This window comes from Drosophila takahashii, chromosome 2R (assembly GCF_030179915.1).
Source record: "Drosophila takahashii strain IR98-3 E-12201 chromosome 2R, DtakHiC1v2, whole genome shotgun sequence".
Classification (NCBI taxonomy): Eukaryota; Metazoa; Arthropoda; class Insecta; order Diptera; family Drosophilidae; genus Drosophila; species Drosophila takahashii.
In genome coordinates this window covers 35,605,943-35,624,866 of record NC_091679.1, presented here as the reverse complement: position 1 = coordinate 35,624,866, position 18,924 = coordinate 35,605,943, and the positions used below count along the sequence as shown (strand labels likewise).

General features: G+C 46.1%; 5 protein-coding genes and 2 non-coding genes across 10 annotated transcripts; 2 read left to right on the top strand and 5 right to left on the bottom strand.

Moving 5' to 3' along the window:
- Window positions 1-646: 646 nt before the first annotated feature.
- Window positions 647-4,256, bottom strand: Xpd (general transcription and DNA repair factor IIH helicase subunit Xpd). 2 transcript variants are annotated; one of them, XR_011417769.1, is made up of 9 exons: window positions 4,161-4,256; window positions 3,643-4,100; window positions 3,454-3,584; window positions 3,178-3,398; window positions 2,741-3,122; window positions 2,402-2,683; window positions 2,067-2,345; window positions 920-1,606; window positions 647-836 (listed from the first exon to the last, which is right to left on the bottom strand). XR_011417769.1 is itself a non-coding variant. In XM_017160290.3 (8 exons), exons 1-8 carry the CDS (start codon window positions 4,163-4,165, stop codon window positions 1,055-1,057), a joined length of 2,310 nt encoding a protein of 769 aa, XP_017015779.3. In that variant the 5' UTR covers window positions 4,166-4,256; the 3' UTR covers window positions 647-1,054. The 2 variants fall into 2 exon arrangements, 1 of the variants encoding a protein (XP_017015779.3); XM_017160290.3 differs by having other exon boundaries at window positions 647-1,606.
- A 285-nt stretch (window positions 4,257-4,541) lies between these two features.
- On the top strand, window positions 4,542-5,260 carry LSm1 (U6 snRNA-associated Sm-like protein LSm1). Its single transcript, XM_017160315.3, has 3 exons — window positions 4,542-4,701; window positions 4,761-4,945; window positions 5,008-5,260. The coding sequence occupies exons 1-3, from the start codon at window positions 4,647-4,649 to the stop codon at window positions 5,179-5,181; spliced, it is 414 nt and encodes a 137-aa protein (XP_017015804.1). The 5' UTR covers window positions 4,542-4,646; the 3' UTR covers window positions 5,182-5,260.
- Window positions 5,206-6,356, bottom strand: hng1 (hinge1). Its single transcript, XM_017160305.3, has one exon. It carries the CDS (start codon window positions 6,267-6,269, stop codon window positions 5,283-5,285), a length of 987 nt encoding a protein of 328 aa, XP_017015794.2. The 5' UTR covers window positions 6,270-6,356; the 3' UTR covers window positions 5,206-5,282.
- Window positions 6,357-6,755: 399 nt separating this feature from the next.
- Isha (Insulator su(Hw) mRNA adaptor) lies at window positions 6,756-14,515 on the top strand. 3 transcript variants are annotated; one of them, XM_017149202.3, is made up of 10 exons: window positions 6,756-6,992; window positions 7,268-7,849; window positions 8,002-8,271; window positions 8,385-8,537; window positions 8,593-8,715; window positions 9,529-9,853; window positions 10,992-11,741; window positions 11,802-12,293; window positions 12,350-12,676; window positions 13,084-14,515. In XM_017149202.3, exons 1-10 carry the CDS (start codon window positions 6,963-6,965, stop codon window positions 13,980-13,982), a joined length of 3,951 nt encoding a protein of 1,316 aa, XP_017004691.2. In that variant the 5' UTR covers window positions 6,756-6,962; the 3' UTR covers window positions 13,983-14,515. The 3 variants fall into 3 exon arrangements, with proteins under 3 accessions (XP_017004691.2, XP_017004692.2, XP_017004693.2); XM_017149203.3 differs by lacking the exon at window positions 8,002-8,271; XM_017149204.3 differs by lacking the exons at window positions 9,529-9,853; window positions 11,802-12,293; window positions 12,350-12,676; window positions 13,084-14,515 and having other exon boundaries at window positions 10,992-11,227.
- Window positions 14,516-14,652: 137 nt separating this feature from the next.
- Window positions 14,653-14,724, bottom strand: TRNAW-CCA (transfer RNA tryptophan (anticodon CCA)). The gene has a single exon. It is a non-coding gene; the product is annotated as a tRNA-Trp (tRNA).
- A 118-nt stretch (window positions 14,725-14,842) lies between these two features.
- On the bottom strand, window positions 14,843-14,913 carry TRNAG-GCC (transfer RNA glycine (anticodon GCC)). The gene has a single exon. It is a non-coding gene; the product is annotated as a tRNA-Gly (tRNA).
- Window positions 14,914-15,214: 301 nt separating this feature from the next.
- On the bottom strand, window positions 15,215-17,006 carry LOC108062479 (probable cytochrome P450 6a14). Its single transcript, XM_070213845.1, is given in 2 exon segments — window positions 15,215-16,353; window positions 16,356-17,006. Coding segments are annotated over 2 exon segments (1,518 nt in total). The 5' UTR covers window positions 16,777-17,006; the 3' UTR covers window positions 15,215-15,256.
- Between the last annotated feature and the right edge of the window lie 1,918 nt (window positions 17,007-18,924).

Genomic DNA, 18,924 nt, shown 5'->3' with positions numbered 1-18,924 from the left:
AGTTCAATACAAATTGGGCTGCGGAGAAGTGAATACGCAAAGAGTTTTTGTCGTACTGATTTAATTGAATATTGCATGGGGTTTATATACATGTTCTTGGGTCAAAGGGTATTTACTTAGGTCTACTTTGGGTTACATTTATCAGATACATGGTTTATCCTATCAAAACAATACCAGGTGGCTACAGACATGATAACTCCTTAAAATAGCGAAATTCCCGCGAGGTACGCGTGCAGATGGTGTCAGGACGTGACCGATCGTGGGATTCCTTTATGACCTGACGTCACACATGTGTGCACAGGCCTGCCTGCATCGACCTAAATTTGTTTAGGTAGGTGGACATTTAGCAGTGACGACTTCCAATCTTATCAATAACTGGCGGTGGCCACTGCGGACTATTTTCTTCTCAGACGAAAATTGTACAGTTATAAAACGCATAGTTTAGAACAAAGAAACAAAGAAACAAATAACCAGAAACATAACATGAGTGTGGAAATAACAATTTTATGACATTGACAATAATAAATTCCCTTTGAAGTTTTTTTTTACCACTTTTTTTTAGGTTGAATACCATCCCTTAAGATACAAATATTGAAAGAATTTTCAAAAAAAGATTTATTTTTTACTTTACATTTCGACTCCTTACTTTGTTTTCTAGTGTATTTCATGATTGCAATATTAAACAATTGCAGTTCACAAAGTACGTTTATCTCTAAACTTGCAGCTTAACTAATCCGGATACAATCACAGGTATAGATACGAAAACAGCTGCAAGAGCAAAACTCGCGCCGCGCTTGCGCCCTTTCGCCGCCTTGAGCGGCCACAGTTAGTCATGCCTGCGAAATTATAAATAATATTAATTAGCCATTAATTGGACATTTACGTCCGATTTGCATGGCAGCCAAAAAACAAATTTTACTTTTAAATTTTCCAGCACTGCCGTTGTGATCCGCTGCTAATGGCATTCAATGTCATTAGCTGACGGCTCAGCGGCCTGAGTTATTCCCGGAAGGCGGCCGGACAAAGAGCCGGTTGGCCGAGCACCTCCCACATCTCACAGCTCCTGCACCTCGCCGCCAACGCCCTGTTTGCCCTGGGCCTGCCGCTCCAGCTTCTCCTGCTCCATGTTCTCCAGCTGGGCGAGGGTCAGCAGTGAGATGCCCAGCTGGTCCTCCCGCGTGAACGGTTGCGCCATGCGCCGCAGCCAACGGCGGGCCAGCTGCACGGCCTCCTCGGTACTCAGGTTGCAGAAGCTGTCCACCAGGTGCTCCTGGATCCACTTGGGCAGACGCGAGCGCTTGTCGTGCCGCGAGAAGCGCTTGTCCGCGAAGATCATGATGCCGTAGTCCGTCTTCCCGCGCAGCGCCCTTCCCACGCACTGGGCCGCATGGCGCATGGCGTCGAAGGTCAGGAAGTCGTTCTCACGTATCTGAAACTGATCGCGCAGGTAGTCCAGCCGGGCCTTCAGAATCCGCGACTGCGTGTACACGTAGGGGATGCCGAACATGAGCACCGCGCGACCATAATGATGGTCGAAATCCACACCCTCTGAGACCTTGCCACGCGCCACAGCCAGCAGCACAGCTCCACGACCACAATCGCAGGCCTGCAAGTCGAAATGAGTGCATTGGTTGGGGTTAGTCAACTTTGTATACCCTGTAGTCCCATTGGGAGGTATATTGATAGCGTACATTGGTTAAACATGAAATGGTTAGCATTTGAAAACCACAAGGTGTGGTAAAATCATTGTGAAAGAAAAATATACACTATCTAATCTAATCAAATATTTTTTAAAATAGTTAATACAGCTTTCATATCAAGTTCTATTCCTTGTTTAATAAACTCATTTAATAAATGTTATATATGACTATTTCACCCCATTGGATTTTTAGAAAATCTTTTTTCCTTATAGTAAAGTAAGATACCTTTGTTCTAATCAAATCAACATGATCTCACATCCAAGGGCGCGGATCATAAAGAGATCGAGGTTGCTATGTCAAGCACATTTTGTGAGAAGCCATAGCAATATCGTTGGCTATTTGTGTAACTGAAAGCATATATCTCACCTTAACATAGTTCATCAGGGCGTAGCTCGTCTCGGCATTGTCCTGAGTCTCGATGAACAAGAGCTTGTAGCGCAGCAAGGTGTCTACGATGCCCTGATCATACCAGGAGGCCACCACGGACTCCAGGTACAAGTAGGAGGTGAAGAAGCATACAATGCCATCGGGCACTGTCTTGGCCACCTCCACCAGCAACTGGCCGTAGTTTCGGATCACGGCGGTGTCCTCTCGGGTCTCAAACTTGGACGAAATGGTCACCTGGTCGTTGCCCTTGGAAACAATCTATTAAAGAAGATTATTTAAAAGACAATATTTTTAAATTGTGGTATTAAAAGTACCATGGGTAGCAGACAAGGACGGGCCAGAGTCATGGTAAAGCTGCTCATGACCACGGGATCAAAGTCGAGGATTTTCGGGTACATATCCATGGGCGACAAAGTGCCGGAGGTGATGACCACAGTTTGGAAACGCGAAAATACCGGAGCCATGGCTATAGAAGAGTCCAGGCAACTAAAGTGCAGTATAGGATTCGAAACAGTGGGCGTCTTGTCATCAAAGGGCTCTATTATAATGGTAAAGCCCTTTGTGTAGGTGGACACCAGTGTGGCAAAGTGGGTGATCTAAGAAATAGGTTATACATTAATCAAGGTTTCATGATAGGATAGCTAAAAACTCACTAGAGTGAGAGCTCCGTACTCGGTCAAATCACTGATCTCGAGCGTGCGCAGCAGACTGGACAAGCGCTCGGCGCAGAAACGCAGCGGCTTGCGCTCAATGCAAATCTTTGAGGAGATATCCTTGAGGAAGCCAGCCGGCGACTCCTGAACGACATGATGGACACGCAGTCTCGTCTTTATATATTCTATAAAGCGGCGCAAGAAACTGAGGAAGTGATCGGCGTTGCGTATATTTCCGGGCACCACCTCGGTCAGCACATCGCTGGGCAGGACCGGATTGGCCAGGATCATGTCCGTGTCCCGCTGCACACTGGCATCCTTCAAGCCCTGGACCATCCGCTGGTACTCCTCGTTCAGGCGATTCGTGTCCTCTTCGCGAATGCTGCAATAATACCTTTTAAATCCGGCCAATAAATCCAATTAACTGCTCAACTTACTCCTGAACCAGTTTTGTCAGCTGGTTTAAGGCATTCGTGCTGCGCTCCACGGTGCGTCTGTTGATCTTCACACTCATCGAATCGATGCAAACGTTGTCGATGTTGTGCGCCTCATCGAAAACCACGCAGGACTCCTTGCTCATCTCCTTGGACACCACCTGGGCTATCTTGGGGTCCAGCAGATAGTGGTAGCTGTATACCACAATGTGGGCATGGGCAATCTGGTAAGGATTCCATCTATTAGCTACTGGAATTAAGTGGAATCCCAAAACTCACAGCATAGCGGGCCAAAAAGTAGGGACACCAGTTGCGCGCTCGTCCGTACTCCTTCATATCATCGATGCTGTAGACGCCGACTGGCAATGTGGACTCCTTGCCCTCCAGACTGAATCCCTCGAAGTACTGGCCTGAAAATTATATACTTAAGATCATTGTTATCCTTGAATAGATATAAGAAATCCTTACAGATGGGCGTCTCGGTGTCCATCTCGTGCCGGTCGCGAATGTAACTAGCGGTCAGTCCGTAGCACTTGCCATCCACCGCCTTGCCCTCGCGCTCCTTGCTGACCTCCGGATGGATGCACATGTTCTTCCGGGAGCTAAGCACCAGGCCCGTGAGTGGCGGTGGATTGGGGCAGTGGCGTTCGTAGTAGACCATCAGGTTCTGCAGCTCGGCAATGACCTTCTCGATCTCCGGCACTGTGCGGGAGCAGTAGATCAGCTTGCGCACCGTCTCCGGATGCTCCACCATGTAGGCCACGATCAGGGAGAGCAGGGTGGCCGTTTTGCCCGTTCCCGAGGGCATCTCCAGCAGGCAGTGGCCCTTGGCGTCCAGACTCCGCTTGAGTTCCAGCATATACGCATACTGCTCCGGGTAGATGTACTCGTACGGAAAGTACACCAGCAAACCGTCCACACTGAGCCTGTGGATGGGGATTGGATTGTTACCCACGCGATCTCATTGACCTTATCCATGTACCTACTTCATTGTGCGCGAATTTCAGGATTATCTGCAATCCTATTTCTTTCAAAACAAGCGTGACCGGTCAATCGGACCGCTAACATTTGCCGCAGGTCTCTCTAAAATATACTAAATATGCCATATGACACTGGTCTACAAAAAAATTATTTCCATTTTGTAGTGAGCATATTTCTTATTCATATTGGCCAGTATCTAGGCAGAAAATATGTTTCAAAAAATATATAATAAAATTATTAGATAATATAAAGTCAAAGTTCTTTAAAAAGTAAAACTATATTAAATTTTAAAAAAGGTAACTGCAAACATTCCATTAAAGTTCAAACTTTTGTTGACCAGTGTTCTTATAGTTTTAGTATTTTTTCCAACTGCCTGCGGTATCTTTAAGCGGTCGGGCGGTGGTCATATCAATACTAAACCCTAAAATTAAGACCACAGTGACTTGAACCTATTTATTTACCCAAACAAATCACTACCTCCCAATCTTCCCATGGACGATCTGAATCCTCTGGCGGGCACGGCTCACCTCCTGGAAGAGGTCGACAGTGAGTAGATGAAGGGGACCCCCATTAAACAGCGGAATCTGAAATCCGGCGCTTTACAGAGAAGCTAATGGTGCTCTTGAGGGACGGAAGAACCCTAATTGGTTACCTGCGATCCGTGGATCAGTTCGCCAACCTGGTGCTGCAGCGCACCATCGAGCGGATACATGTGGGCAACGAGTACGGCGACATTCCACGTGGAGTCTTCATCATTCGGGGCGAGAATGTGGTGCTCCTGGGCGAAATTGTAAGACTAGTTTATACCTTTAATATGACCCGATTAAATACTCCCTAAATACTTCTAAAAAGGATCGCGAGAAGGAGCAGAAGCTGCCGCTCAAGGAGATATCCGTCGACGAAATCCTGGACGCCCAGCGCAGGGAGCAGGAGCAGCGCCAGGAGAAGCACCGCCTGGTGTCCAAGGCGCTCAAGGAACGAGGACTGGCCGTCGATGCCAACATAATCAACGAGGACTTCTGCTAAGATAGTTAGATTAAGCTCAAAACATGATTTTCGTCACTTTGTATATTTGTACTGCATTAAAAAACTACGTTTAAACCTATGTACATATGCATGCATCCTGTTTAGCTCGATCCTCCTCCTGCCGCACCCGTCGCCGCTCCGCTCTCCTCGAGCATTATGTACTTCTCGAGGATCTGGTACATCTCCACCTTGGCCTTGATCTTGTGCACGCGCGACAGTTGCCGCAGGTAAACGGCGATCGATTTGCAGAAGAAGTCATCCTCCGTTTCCGAGGTGTTTTGTGGGATGACGACAGTCGGCGGATTGGCTAGTTCTGTCGCGGAGCTATCCCGCTCCGGCTGGCCCACATTGGGCGGCATGCAGACCACATAGTTGACCTCCGGCTGTATGGGCTCCACGGGCTCACACGGCGGTGCGGATATTGCCTTGGGAGCAGCTGCCTCCGGATGGATGGTGACCACCTTGACCTTCTGCTCGCACTCCGTGTCGCCCAGGAAATCCTCGAAGCTGTCCTGCTCCGGCTCCTGGCCATCGTCCGCTTCCACGAGCACCGAATATGAGGTCTCCGAATGGGTGGTCTGTGTCTCTAATTTCGTATCGTAGTCCTGCTGCTCCTCGGCCTCCTCCTCCTCCTCCTCGTAGCCGTGCGAGCCCTGCTCCTCGATCAGGGACTCGGTGTCCATGGGCAGACGGATGCGCCGTCGTCGCTGCATTTCCACCTTCACCCAGCCGGTTGGCTTCTGATCGCGACCCAAGCGATATTCGCGTCCCCGGCGCTCGCGACGCTTCCGCACAAAGTCGCGCAGGAAGTCCATCTTGCGGAAGAAGTCGTTGTGGCCGAACTCGCCGGACGGATGCAGCCGCTTCTGCTTGAGTTCCCGCGAGTAGCGATCGCGCAAACATGTCCAGCGACGCCGAGCGTCCATGGTCGAGATGTTGAGCACATCCGCCACTTTGGCCCAGTCCTCCTCCTTGCGCTGCGAGAGCCGGAACGAGGGCAGCTGCGGGTCGTACAGCGACGGCGTCTCGCGGATGGTCTGGATCAGCAGGATGTCCGAGTCGTCCAGGGGGCGGTGGTTGGAGCTCATTTTGTTTAATATTAATATAATATATTTATTTGGTGCGCAGTGTTGCCAGATTGCCAAGTGGCTGCAGTTTGCATCTCCTATCGGTTGTCGATAACAAGGGAGAGTTGGCACCTCCTGTTATCGATAACAAGGCGACCTGTAGCCTATTCAAAAAATGTATTTCATTTAAAATGTTTCTAATTATAAAGGCAAAGCTAATTTACTAGCCTAAAGATTATGTATAGAGAGCACAATTAACCTGTTTTTTATATCAAAAAAGTTTTTAGCAACAAAACAGGAAGCCTAAAATATTTGTTTACTTAATTTTTCAGTTATGAGAAGATAATACAATAAGGTCGTGCAACTAGTTATTTTCAAGGATTCCAAATAACTGGTTTTTCATAATTTTTCAAGGACCAAAATATACCAAAATGTTAAGGGCAACAGACGGCAACACCTCCGTTAACATGCGCCTAACAGCACAATTTCCGAAAATGCCATGGAAATTGTCAACTTTACAGGTGTGGCAACGCTCGAGGCTATAGGGCAGCCATTTTTTTCACGCTTTGTAAAAAGTTTTTTTAAAAGCCGTGGAAACCGCAGAAAAGTCAACAAAATAGCGCTTGGCCAGTTTCAAACGATTGCGTGGACCAACCGAATTATGCAAAACTAAAGATTGTGTGTGCGCGCCGTGAGTGAACCGAACAATCGAACATGGAAACAGTGGTTGCCTTCAACAATGAGGTAAGCTATAGAGCATTTTGCAATGAGGTGAGTTATAGAGCCGGCGTGGTTATACAACCCGCTAATCCCGGATCGGGATTGGGCCAAGGACTCCCTGGGCCCGGGAGAAGCCCAGAGATCTGTGCGAGGCGCAGGAAGAGCCCCGAAATTTTCACCGACCAGGGTTGCTTTCTCGCGAGCACCCGATAACGATAACCCCGTGTCCGCAGAAATCAGAAATCAGCAGAAACTATACACTATATATACCCCGTACTAATCTTTGCCTGCCTTTTTAGCTCTCCGGACTCTATGACAGCCGGCCGCCCATTTCCAAGGCCAAGATGGCCGCCATCACCAAGTCGGCGATGCGCGCCATCAAGCTGTACAAGCACGTCGTCCAGAGCGTGGAGAAGTTCATCCTCAAGTGCAAGCCGGAGTACAAGGTGCCCGGTCTGTATGTGATTGACTCCATAGTGCGGCAGTCTCGCCACCAGTACGGCATGGACAAGGACCTGTTCGCCCCGCGCTTCCAGCGCAATCTCACCGAGACCTTTGCCAACTTGTTTCGCTGCGCTCCGGAGGACAAGAGCCGCATCATCCGCGTGCTGAACCTGTGGCAGAAGAACAACGTCTTCAAGTCGGAGGTCATCCAGCCGATCTTCGACCTGGCGGACCCCAATCACCCCATCTATCACCAGATGCCGCCGGTGGGCAGTGGACAGGGCGGCGGCCTGGGTTCCGGTCCCAGCGGCAGCGGATCCCTCAGCCTGGCGGACATATCGAGTGGTCCCAATGGACTCAACAGCTCCGGCATGGAGCTCAGCCTGAACAGCTCCATGGGCGAGGATAAGATGGGCGGGGCCATGCCCGATTTGTCGGTGAGTCGAGCTCCAAACTCCGGTTGAGGCTACTAGAATTACTTGGTACTGGTCTACGGCTAACTAACCCATCTCATCTCACCATTCTTGGCTGCATTTACATCTCTCTGTCTCTCATGTCTTGCCCACTAACTGCACTAACCAATCGCTAGCTGGGCCACGAGAAGTTCAGCGGCGGCGGCAGCAGCTCCAAGCGCCACTACTCGGAGCAGCACTACTCGAAGCGCCAGTCGGGCGCCTCTTGCTCCTCGTCCAAGTCTAGCAAGTCGCATCACCACAAGCGGGACTATGGGAAGAGCTCGCACGACCTCGACTACCAGGTGCGCGAGATGATCGAGGACGACGACAACGGCATGATGATGGCCGATGACCACCACTGCATGGGCGACGATTCACCGCCCACCTCATCCAAGATAATAGACGTATGGCGAGCCCCTTTAACCCTTCATTTAGTTTTAGTTTTTGTTTCGGTTTATTGCTAGTTACTCCCCATAGTTCAAACCTTTTATTAACTATCCTTGACCGACTCTTGCAGAAGAAAGATCTCACTCAGCTGCTGAACGATCCCAATGTGCTGCGGCAACTGCAGACGCTGACCAACTTCCAAAAGTTCAAGCAGCAGGAGGAGAACCAGAAGCATCGCTATCCGGACGAGGCACTGCAGCAGCATTTCCAGAACGTAATGAAGGTTGGTCGCATTTTCTTACCCTGTTATCCTTATTGTCAACATGATATATTTTCAGGGAAATGCTGGCATGCCGCCGGGCATGGGAATGGGAATGGGCATGGGCATGGGCATGAGTTTGAACGACAGCATGGACCTCAACAAGGATGTCGAGTTTATATCGGAGCAACAGACCATTGAGGTATAACTTTCAACTTTTCCTAACTATCTTAGTTCCTGGGGACTTTTCTGTGTATGCTTTTTACCAAGACCAAGTTGTCGTTGTTGGTTAAAAGCATAAACATATTAGATTGTAAGCGGGAGATGCCATTTGCCTTGTGCTGACGTGCAGTTAAACCTGAAAATGTGCCCAAAATGTTGTTATAACCGATAGAGTATCGGCGTGTTCGAGTTTTATTTAATTTAATAATTAGTTATCCTTTTATAACTTAAAAAACGACCACTAAATTTTTAAGGATTCAAAGAATTAACTTTATTAGTTTGTGAACAACTATTTAGTCAAGATGCCTTAACCAGTTCCTTAAATCGATATAAATGTCCCTAACAATACAATTGCCAATATCTGAATAAGTCAATGAAAAAGTAAATGGTTAAAAAATATATTGAAGAAGCCAAAGGTAAGGTTTTAAAAGCCACGTAATTTCCGGCGGAACAACCCGTTACCCGAAGATATAACAACGTTTGGTAAGTTCCTAATATGTAAATCAAAATGTTGCTCGAAAACGCAAAATGCCAATTAGTCGGAAAGAACTATGAGAATCACCAAAGTCTAAAGCGAAACAGAACCACACGTCAACACACGCCAAAGAATGCAGTTTATTCAGTCTATAATATCCTGTGGCCAGCCACTAATCCATCCTCAATCCCCATCCCAATCCCTCTTTCGTTCCATCCATCCTGGACCCAATCAATTTTTATTCTTACCGAAAATGTTAACGTTTTTATCACGTATCACTTCTCTCAAACTTCTTGCCAACACTCCCGTCTCCGATAGGTGATCAATCTGGATGGAGCCGATTCGCGCAGTCCGACGCCAGACCGCGAACGCTACAAGCGCAGCCGCAGGAGCAGTCGCAGCCGCTCGAGATCTCCGCGTGGACGAGGAGCCGGTGGCGCCGGTGGAGGAACGGGCAACGACCGACGGCGACGCAGCTCTCGCTCCCGATCGCGCAGCCGATCACCTCGCTCCAGCCGCCGTCGAGGATCGCGGGACCGGGATCGCATGGATAGGAACAACCGGGACAAGGAGAGGGATCGCGAGCACGAGCGCGAGCGACGCAAGAAGGGATTGCCGGACATCAAGAAGGAGCACCTCAGTGGTAACTATGAAGGCCAATCGAGAAATGGTTCTCAAAGGGCTCAAGTAATGAGGCTCTTTGAGTTCTGTTAGCATCATGTTTTTTTTTTTTACTTTTTTTTTCTAATTCAAAAGACCTTCTTTTTCTCTGCAGCTCCTTGTCTCTGTTGACGTGTGTGTGTGTTTTGCTTTAGTGGTTCTTGATCTTAGTATCTGGAATATATTTTAAACTCCCCTCACTCTATAAATATGCGTTTTCGAGCAATGATTTTACATAAGGAATATCTTGTTTTATACACATCTAAGATAAAAGTTTAGATGCCAAATACTGCCAATTAAACGTATCGGGTCAAATTTATGAAACTACAAAAAAACCTTGAAGACTTATATCACGTTCAATCAAAAACCTTACGAAATTAAAATTCACATTTAAATAATTCAGATCAAGAAAAAATGTCTAGTGTCATTTTTATAAATAAATGTGATCTTCGGATGGTTTTGTATTGAAAATAATTATTAAATATTAAATTAGCCGATTTTGATTTTTAAGATAGATAATTCTAATACAAAATCGGTTCTGCCAAAAAAATATTACTCTGTCATTATAACGTCAGGAACCACATAGTTTTTCGATTTTTGGAAGAGAGAGTAATAAAAGAGAGTATAAAAATTATAATCATATCCAAAAAATATTTCTCTGTCAATATATCGTCGAGAACTATTAGTTCAAATCAATTAGAACAAATTTAATCATAAACATTTTTAAAAAAGATTAGTTCATAACATGTATTTTCACACAGAGATTTCCGAAAGATTTTGTTATCAATAATTAAACATTAAGAGTCTTGGGACTCGCAAATTTGTTTGAAGCCATGCCTAAAACTTAACAATATCGAAACTCCCTTTAAGTAATTATTTACAAAATTACCAGATTTCCTTTTTTGGGGCCCCATTTGCGGTCGAGAAATATATTCAAATAATATTCATAATCACCAATGATTGACTTTTTAAAGTGACTGTTCCACAATTACATTAAAATTAATGTATCAAGATTTTGATTAAATTTAAGATTTGAAACGCACACCTCAACAAGGCAAATGAGCTCCCAACACGATTACATACCATATCCTAATTTGTGTTATATTCTTTTTGACTTTCAGTGTGCAGCACTACCCTGTGGGTGGGCCACCTGTCCAAGCTCGTTTACCAGGAGGAGCTGTCCGACACCTTTGGCGAGTATGGTGACATAGTGAGCATCGACCAGATTGTACCGCGCGGATGCGCCTTCATTGTAATGAATCGGCGCCAGGACGCCCACAAGGCCATGCAGGCGCTGAAAAACCACAAGCTGCAGGGACGCGCCATCACCATCTCGTGGGCCGCCGGCAAGGGAGTGAAGAGCAAGGAGTGGAAGGACTTCTGGGACCTCGAGCTGGGCGTCACCTACGTTCCTTGGTCCAAGCTCAGCCCGGATACCGACTTCGATGCCCTGGAAGAGGGTGGCATGTTTGACGAGGACACCATGCCCATTCAAATGAAGCAGAAGATCAACCAAGCAAAGAACGCCGGTAAGGACAATAAGGGTCAATCTGCTGCGGAGGCAGCTGGTGCTCCAGGAGTTGGTGTTCCGCCGCCCGGTATGATGTTTGGCATCGATACGACCCAACCGCCGCCGCTGGGGCAAGTCGGTGGTCCGGTGGGCCCTCCACCTGGTCCGGGAGTACCGCCACCGGGGCTCATGGGCATGGGCATTAGGGGACAATTCCCGATGGCCCCACCCATGGGCATCAATATGCCGCCGCCAATGATGATGCCGCCAACAAATATGCCGCCACCGATGATGATGCCAACGACCAATATGCCTCCGCCGATGATGATGCCACCGGCCATGATGCCACCTGGCTTTCCAGGTAGCTATAAAGCTTAATCTTGTAATCTTGAACTTGAAACTCATCTAATTTTCCCTGTAGGCATTGGGGGACCACCGCATCCCATGGCCTTGCCGCCGGGAGCTTCCTTCGCACCTCCCGGAGCGGTGCCACCTCCTATGCCCAGCGGTGGACCGTCGTCTGCCAATAGTGGCAACGTGAGCGATGATCAAATGGACATTGAGATGGATTTGGAGGACGCCCCACCTCCGCCGCCGCAACAGCAGGCTAACTTCAATCCGTCGCCCAACAATGTCGAGCTTTCGCCGGCGGCCTTGGCCAATGAAATGTTCCAGCAACGGGAAAGGGAGCGAGACCGGGATAGGGATCGTTCTCGCGGCCCGGGCAACTCGCGTTGGGGTGGACGGGATGACGTCGTCGAAGCGGCAGACCGTTGGCGCGCCGAAAATGGTGGAGGTGGTCCAGGACCTGGTGGACCTGGTGGACCCGGACCAAACGCAGCCTTCAACGAGGCACGAGCGCGACTCAACCTAAATCCTATTGATCACGGAATGCCACGGCCGGACTTTATGGGTTAGTGGTGAAAATAAGGATGAAGAGCTTTTATGCTAACTAATATTTCCTTACAGATTTTGACAATCGCGGTGGACCGGGTGGACCTCGGGGAATGGGACCACGTGGAAACCACAACGGTGGCCCAGGAGGCGACTTTTTCCCGCCCAACATGAATCACAACCGATTCAATCAGCCCACCAGCCTGATGCAGATGCGCATCCCGCCGCCGGCTTCGTTTAACCAGCGCATGGGCGGTCCGGCTGGCAACGGTGGCAACGGCGTTGGGCCCATGTTCATGCGAAACCAAGGAGGCGGTGGTCCAGGAGGCGGTGGACCAGGAGGTGGTGGACCTGGCGGTCCAGGTGGCCCAGGAGGACCAGGAGGACGACAGCAGGGACCAGGTGAGAAACGAGGATTGAAATGGAGCTTTAATTCAAAAATCGCAAGGAGGGGAAGGCATTTGAATTGATTATTTTTAACTCATTTAATTTGTTAACGAATGTATGAATTTTGATTTATATTAAACTAATATTTAATAAAGTTTAATTTCCTTATTGTTTGTAAACATAAATAAACGATCGAAATGTTAAGAAACTTATAAATGTAAAAAAAGCAAGTTGGATAAAATTAAAAGATGCAATTTGTTTTCTGTTGACTTACCTGTTTACAATATTAATCTAAAATCGCATGATATTTATTTAATTAATATATTTTATACAAAACACCCGAATCTGGGTATACATATATATAATTCCCCCCTTTGTAAAATATATTCTGGTTCTGATTAACAAATCTCTGTTACTTGCAGGCTTCTTCAACCCTCGGAATCCCTTCAATGACAACCAACGAGGACGGGGAGGACAAGGTGGAGGACGTGGCATGGGCGGAGGAGGAGGCGGCGGCCCTGGTGGACGCGGACGTTGGAGCGACGATGAAGACGAGGGTGGAAACAACTTCAAGCGGCAACGTGGCGGTCCAGGTGGCGGTCCTGGCGGCAATCGATTCCGTGGCGATCGCGGGGGCGAAATGATGGACGATCGTCGCGGTAACAATCCACGAGGCGGTCGCGGAGGACCGCGTGAGGATCGCGAACGTCCAGGCTTTGGAAACAGACGCGGCTCGCGAGACGACAGCAATCGTCATTCAATAAGCTCCGCGGACGAGGGCAGCAAGCCGACTGGCGGCGAACCGGAGTCGCGTCCTAAAAATGCTGGAAACGCATTAGCTAACGCCAACAAAGAAGCGCCACCAACGACCACTAGGGTGGACACCGAGGAGGACTGGGATCAGGAGCTTCAGGACTACGAGGCGAGAATGGAGGCCCAGAAGCCAGGAGAAAATGCTTCGCAGACCGCAAACAGTCCGCCGCAGGAAAAGGTTCCAGCGGAGACTCAGAGCTTTGCCAAGCCAGCTGATGTGGCGAGCGATTCTGAGGTTCAGAAATCACAAACCGATGCTCCAGCCGCCTGCACGCCCCTCTACGACGAGCTGCCACCGCCAGCGGTCCCTCAGGCCCAAGCTGAGTCCTCGAGGGAAGCTGCAGCTTCTTCGCCCCGCCCGGAGCCGCAAGTCATTCACACAGAGGCTGCGCCCAAAGAGGATCCCGTTCCAGCGCCGGCTGCTGAACTCCAAACGGATGCTCCATCTGCAGAGGAACCCAAAACACAAGCTGCTTCCGCCGTTGCCGAAACCGAAGCCGATGCATAGGCGACAGACAGATCAACAAAGAAACAAACGCATCTTTGAGCAAATTCAAGATAAACTGTAATTTATGATTTTCCTTACCAAGTAACTTAAGTGTAACTCCATACATGCGAAAATTTTACCCTTTTTAACCTGAGATTACGCAGCATTTGTTGACGAAAGTGGGTCGGTCGCTTTTAAAATCAGATTCAGTTCATTTCGCGTAATTTAACTTATCGAACAATAGGAACCACAACTACCAAGGACTACGTGAAGCAACAGATACACACAGATATAGTAAATAATTAGCAAAGGAAACGGATTGTATGGACAGGAAATTGACAGGGGAGCTTGTGTGGATGTTGAAGCCCGATCATAAACAAATCAGCAATCGCAAAACTTGAAATGTTTATTATTTTGTTATGTATTTAGTTTTAAGAGTATATTTAAAACTCAGATTGTTTCTAATGCGCAGATTCTAGGTACACGCATAATAATGTACAATTCAAATATACCTATATTATCGGATACTATAAAATAAAAAGCGAAAAATATCACTTGCATGTGTATTTAAACGGCACGTATTTCCCTTTTATATTGCAGAGGTATTTATAGTTAAAACCTTAAAACCAGGAACTAATTTGTTCGACGAAGTTAATTTTTTTTCTTTAAATAAAATAAAAAGAAAACCTAATGACCCCGACGTGATTTGAACACGCAACCTTCCGATCTGGAGTCGGACGCGCTACCGTTGCGCCACGGAGTCGATACAGAACCGCTCGCCCAATGTTCCACTGTACCACCAGATGTACAGTGGGCAATTTAATTTAATTAAGTTCTTTTTTAAGAACTAATCTAAACTGATGGAGTAAAAAAAATTATTTTGCATCGGCCGGGAATCGAACCCGGGCCGCCCGCGTGGCAGGCGAGCATTCTACCACTGAACCACCGATGCTCTTGGCATCCGGTGAACAATCCACAAATATCGGTGCGAACCGATTGAAAGCAACAACTTGTTGGTGTTGGGGCATTTCTGTCACTAGGAAAACTCCCTCCAAGTTGACTACCGATGCTTTTGAATAATGAAGATTCTTTTGGAGATTCTTCTCGATCTAGCTAACATCCTTCTCTAGTTAAAATTTATTGAAATCTTAGTCCATCGATAAAGTTTCATATTATTAAAAATATTATTTATTTAAAGAGCAAAAAATATTTATTTTCAACTCATAATATAAATTTACAATTTTAAAAATATTTTTGCAAAGATCAATTGTTTACTCTTCCCGGTAATAAGATATTCAGATACGCTCCACTTTCAGGTGAATGCCATGTTTGGTGGAAAGAGTGGGGGTGCGAGTGTCTAAAATCAATGGGATCTCGGTTCTCTTTGAAATGTCGAACCTGAAGCGACGCAGCAAAGAGACCAGACCAATCTTGGCTTGCATTTTACCAAAGCGGAGGCCGATGCAATTGCGGGGTCCATCTCCAAATGGCAGATAGGAAAACGGATGGCGAGACTTTATTTCCTCCGGCTCGAAGCGACTGGGATCGAAGCGTTCGGGATCGGGATACAAATCACCATCGTGGTGAATGTTGTGCACAGGTATCATGACGGAAGTTCCCTTCTCGATAACAAGTTCTGTGTTGGGTACTTTTTAGTTCTGATTGCATTCACGGAAAAGTTGAGAAACTATAGGATGTTTTCGGAGGGTTTCTGTTAAAGGTAAAAACTATTTGAGGACTTTCTTTATGCCATCAAAGTATTATACTCACCAGCTCACCTGCTCCAAATAGGTCATTTTGACTATGTCGTCGTAGGACATCTCTTCCCCATCAAGTACACTTTCAATTTCATCCCTGACCTTATCTTGAATATCCTTATTCAGAGCAAGTTCGTACAAACAGAAGGCCATCGTACTCGATGAAGTCTCGAATCCAGCTATGAAGAATACAAAAGACTGGGCAGCCATTTGCTCAAAAGTCAAGCCCTTAGAAAAATCAATTCCTTTGCCATTTCTAGCCGCCTCTTCGTCCTCGGCACGGAGCTCTATTAACTGACCGATGAAGTCGTTTCGCTTTACGCCATTTTTCAAGCGATAGTCGACAGTGCTTTTTACCGCTGACATAAAGAAGTCGGTGATATCATCGCGTATTACCTTCATCCTCAACTTTTTGGCCAACTTGGGATTGGTAAAGATAAACGCAGTCACGAACATCGGATGCCGGGACTTAGTGAAGATCGTGCCTCCCATGGTTCGGAACTCGGAATTGGGATCTTTGAGACTACAGCACTCCAGGCCAAAAGCACACGATCCAATCACATCGGTGGTGAACCGGGCACAGAGGTCCTTTATTTCCACATCGCCATCGTCCACCTTGGCAGCACTCACAGCATCATTTTCCCGGAACTGAAGACCGGAGTCAGCTTCTGCCTCATCGATTTCCACGCATCACCCTCCAAAGTGAGAAGGTGTCCCGTCAAGGGATCATCACGGACATTCTTGAAAACGCCGCGATCTTGAAAGTAATGGAAGTCCTTGATAAGGACTTGTTTGATCAGATCCAGATCAGTGATAAGAGCTGTTCGTTTGAAGAACATAAACAGTCCGGCAAAAGGTGCCTTTCCCTTGAACTTGTCGTAGATCCTTTGGTTAATGTCCCGAAAATTGTATTTGGTACCCATCCCCAACATATTGCCAATGAGGGGCAAGGGATGTTCGGAGGGCACTCCTCTCCGGGCCCAGTAGGTGTAGGTGTTGTAGTAAAAACTATAGGCCAAATATAGGACCAGGCCTAATAGGGCTATTGTTAATAGCATGGTTATCGATCAGATTGCACTTGTCGAGTTATAATTTCAAACTTATGACAATAAAGAAATTTTATAAATGACGAAAAAACACCTTTAATACAATAATCGTAGAAAGAAACTTTAGTTCTAAACGACTTGATATGTCCAACGCGAAATGAAAACTGAAAAGTGTCGACTAAACCATGAGGTATATAAACATTTCGAAAGCTTTTTTTATTGCGTCTAAGTGGCTGAAGCTCTGGGTTCTATCACCAAACAATTTTAACACATGCACAATGACTACCAAAACAAAACCGATAGATAAAGTTGCAAACCAATATTTCATTCAGGGTTCCTATGCCGGGTAAAGTGCTTAGTAATGCTGAAGAGAGCGCGGTAATTTTAGCATTATCGTTTTATTTACAGTAATAGTCATGGAGAAAAGATGACGCAAATAAAGCGTTATTTGTACAGGTCAGGCACAATACAACGTGTCCAATTTACGATAGATTAATGATACCAGCATACGACATGATATGACAAATAACAAGAGAGAACGCTATAGTCGGGTGCCCCGACTATCAGATACCCGTTACTCAGCTAAAGGGAGTGCGAAAGAGATGGAGAAAAACTTTGATCCGCCGTAACTTTTTAACGAATGGTCCGATTTAAAAAATTTCTTCTACATTTCGATAGGTATTGATAAACACAATAAAACTGCATTTTTACTTTTCCAAAATATTGAAATTTTTAAAATCGTATATAATCGATTGTGGGCGTTAGAAGGGGCGTGGCACCCTTTTGAAACAAACTTGCGCTGCGTAGGAACTCCTAGAATCTGCATGCAAAATGTCAATCTTCTAGCTTTTATAGTTTACGAGATCTCAGCGTTCATACAGACAGACAGACGGACAGACGGACATGGCTAGATCGACTCGGCTAGTGATCCCGATCAAGAATATATATAGTTTATAGGGTCGGAAACGCTTCCTTCTACCTGTTACATACTTTTGCACGAATCTAATATACCCTTTTACTCTACGAGTAACGGGTATAAAAATTGATTTTTCACAGTGGTTGACAATATCACTCATACGCCATGTGAGTTGATTGGGTGTGTATATTAGGGCGGTCCAAAAATGAAATCTTATTCTCACCCCTTGACAGGGTATACTAAAGTGCCAAAAATGTATTTGAAAAGTACAAATTTTTAAGAATTAGGCCTTGCGAATTGGCTTTAATGTTTCCTTAAAAATGACTCATACGACACGTACGACAGTTAGTTAGTCAAAAAAAATCGTTCTTCCATTTCTAACAAAATCAAATTATTAATCTCGGTGGATTGATTGGTTTAAAAGTTGTTGTTGGCTCTAGGTTTTAACCTTCGCTAGAAAAAAGATAAAAAGGTATCACTGTTTGCTTCAACTTGCTCACTGACCAAAGCAGGCTGCTATGACTAGCTAAGATCACTTGTAAATAAACGTTTTTAATCGCTCTCTCACAAATTGCTGAGATTTTAATTGATCAATGCTAATAACTTTATGTAAATTTGAGAATTTCAAATAAATAATCCAAATTTTAAAGTATGCATGACCATTTACAAGTTTTGAGTAAAAAAAGAAAAAATGCATTGGCATTACTTTTCTTCTCTTTCCAATGCTCTGAAGTTATTTTTCCCTTTCTTATTATCTCTGTCTCGCTCTGCTTCTCTCTCTTTGCTGCACCTAAGTATGTACATGCATACATCCATACATATGTATGTAGCTTTGCGGAAAATGCATTGCCAAATGCAAAACGCAAACTTAGTTCGCTTCTCGCTCTCACGCAGTGCATTCGCGTATCGTGAATTTCTTGTTCGATTGGACATTTCGTGCATGTCTAATATAACATTGAATGTTTAACGTAGTGATTCAGATTCTCATTGGTTTCGAGAGGTTAGGGATCAAACATTTTCCATTAAGAGCTTCTGTGTTGTAAACACCGGAAATGATAAAAATGTTCTCGGTATTCAGTGCTTTAACTAAATGCTCTTGGCACCACATTCTCATCTTCGCTGCAGTGTAGAAAGTCCAATAAGAATCAAAATGTTCTTAGCGGAATAAAAACAAAAAAGTGGCCACCAAAACGAGTTATGTCGCACTCGCACACACCCGCAAAAGGCTCTCGTAAACATGCGTC

What these genes read in the sequence shown, in the direction of transcription:
- Xpd (XM_017160290.3), bottom strand. An exon ending in GGACACCGAGACGCCCATCT is followed by an intron (nt 3,585 to 3,642) that starts GTAAGGATTTCT and finishes TATAATTTTCAG; the next exon opens with GCCAGTACTTCGAGGGATTC. An exon ending in CTGACAAAACTGGTTCAGGA is followed by an intron (nt 3,123 to 3,177) that starts GTAAGTTGAGCA and finishes GTATTATTGCAG; the next exon opens with CATTCGCGAAGAGGACACGA.
- hng1 (XM_017160305.3), bottom strand. Translation starts at nt 6,269, where the DNA reads ATGAGCTCCAACCACCGCCCCCTGGACGACTCGGACATCCTGCTGATC.
- Isha (XM_017149202.3), top strand. Translation starts at nt 6,963, where the DNA reads ATGGAAACAGTGGTTGCCTTCAACAATGAG. An exon ending in GGGCCATGCCCGATTTGTCG is followed by an intron (nt 7,850 to 8,001) that starts GTGAGTCGAGCT and finishes ACCAATCGCTAG; the next exon opens with CTGGGCCACGAGAAGTTCAG. An exon ending in GATGCCACCTGGCTTTCCAG is followed by an intron (nt 11,742 to 11,801) that starts GTAGCTATAAAG and finishes TTTTCCCTGTAG; the next exon opens with GCATTGGGGGACCACCGCAT.
- LSm1 (XM_017160315.3), top strand. Translation starts at nt 4,647, where the DNA reads ATGGACGATCTGAATCCTCTGGCGGGCACGGCTCACCTCCTGGAAGAG. An exon ending in CCTCCTGGAAGAGGTCGACA is followed by an intron (nt 4,702 to 4,760) that starts GTGAGTAGATGA and finishes GGCGCTTTACAG; the next exon opens with AGAAGCTAATGGTGCTCTTG. An exon ending in TGGTGCTCCTGGGCGAAATT is followed by an intron (nt 4,946 to 5,007) that starts GTAAGACTAGTT and finishes ACTTCTAAAAAG; the next exon opens with GATCGCGAGAAGGAGCAGAA.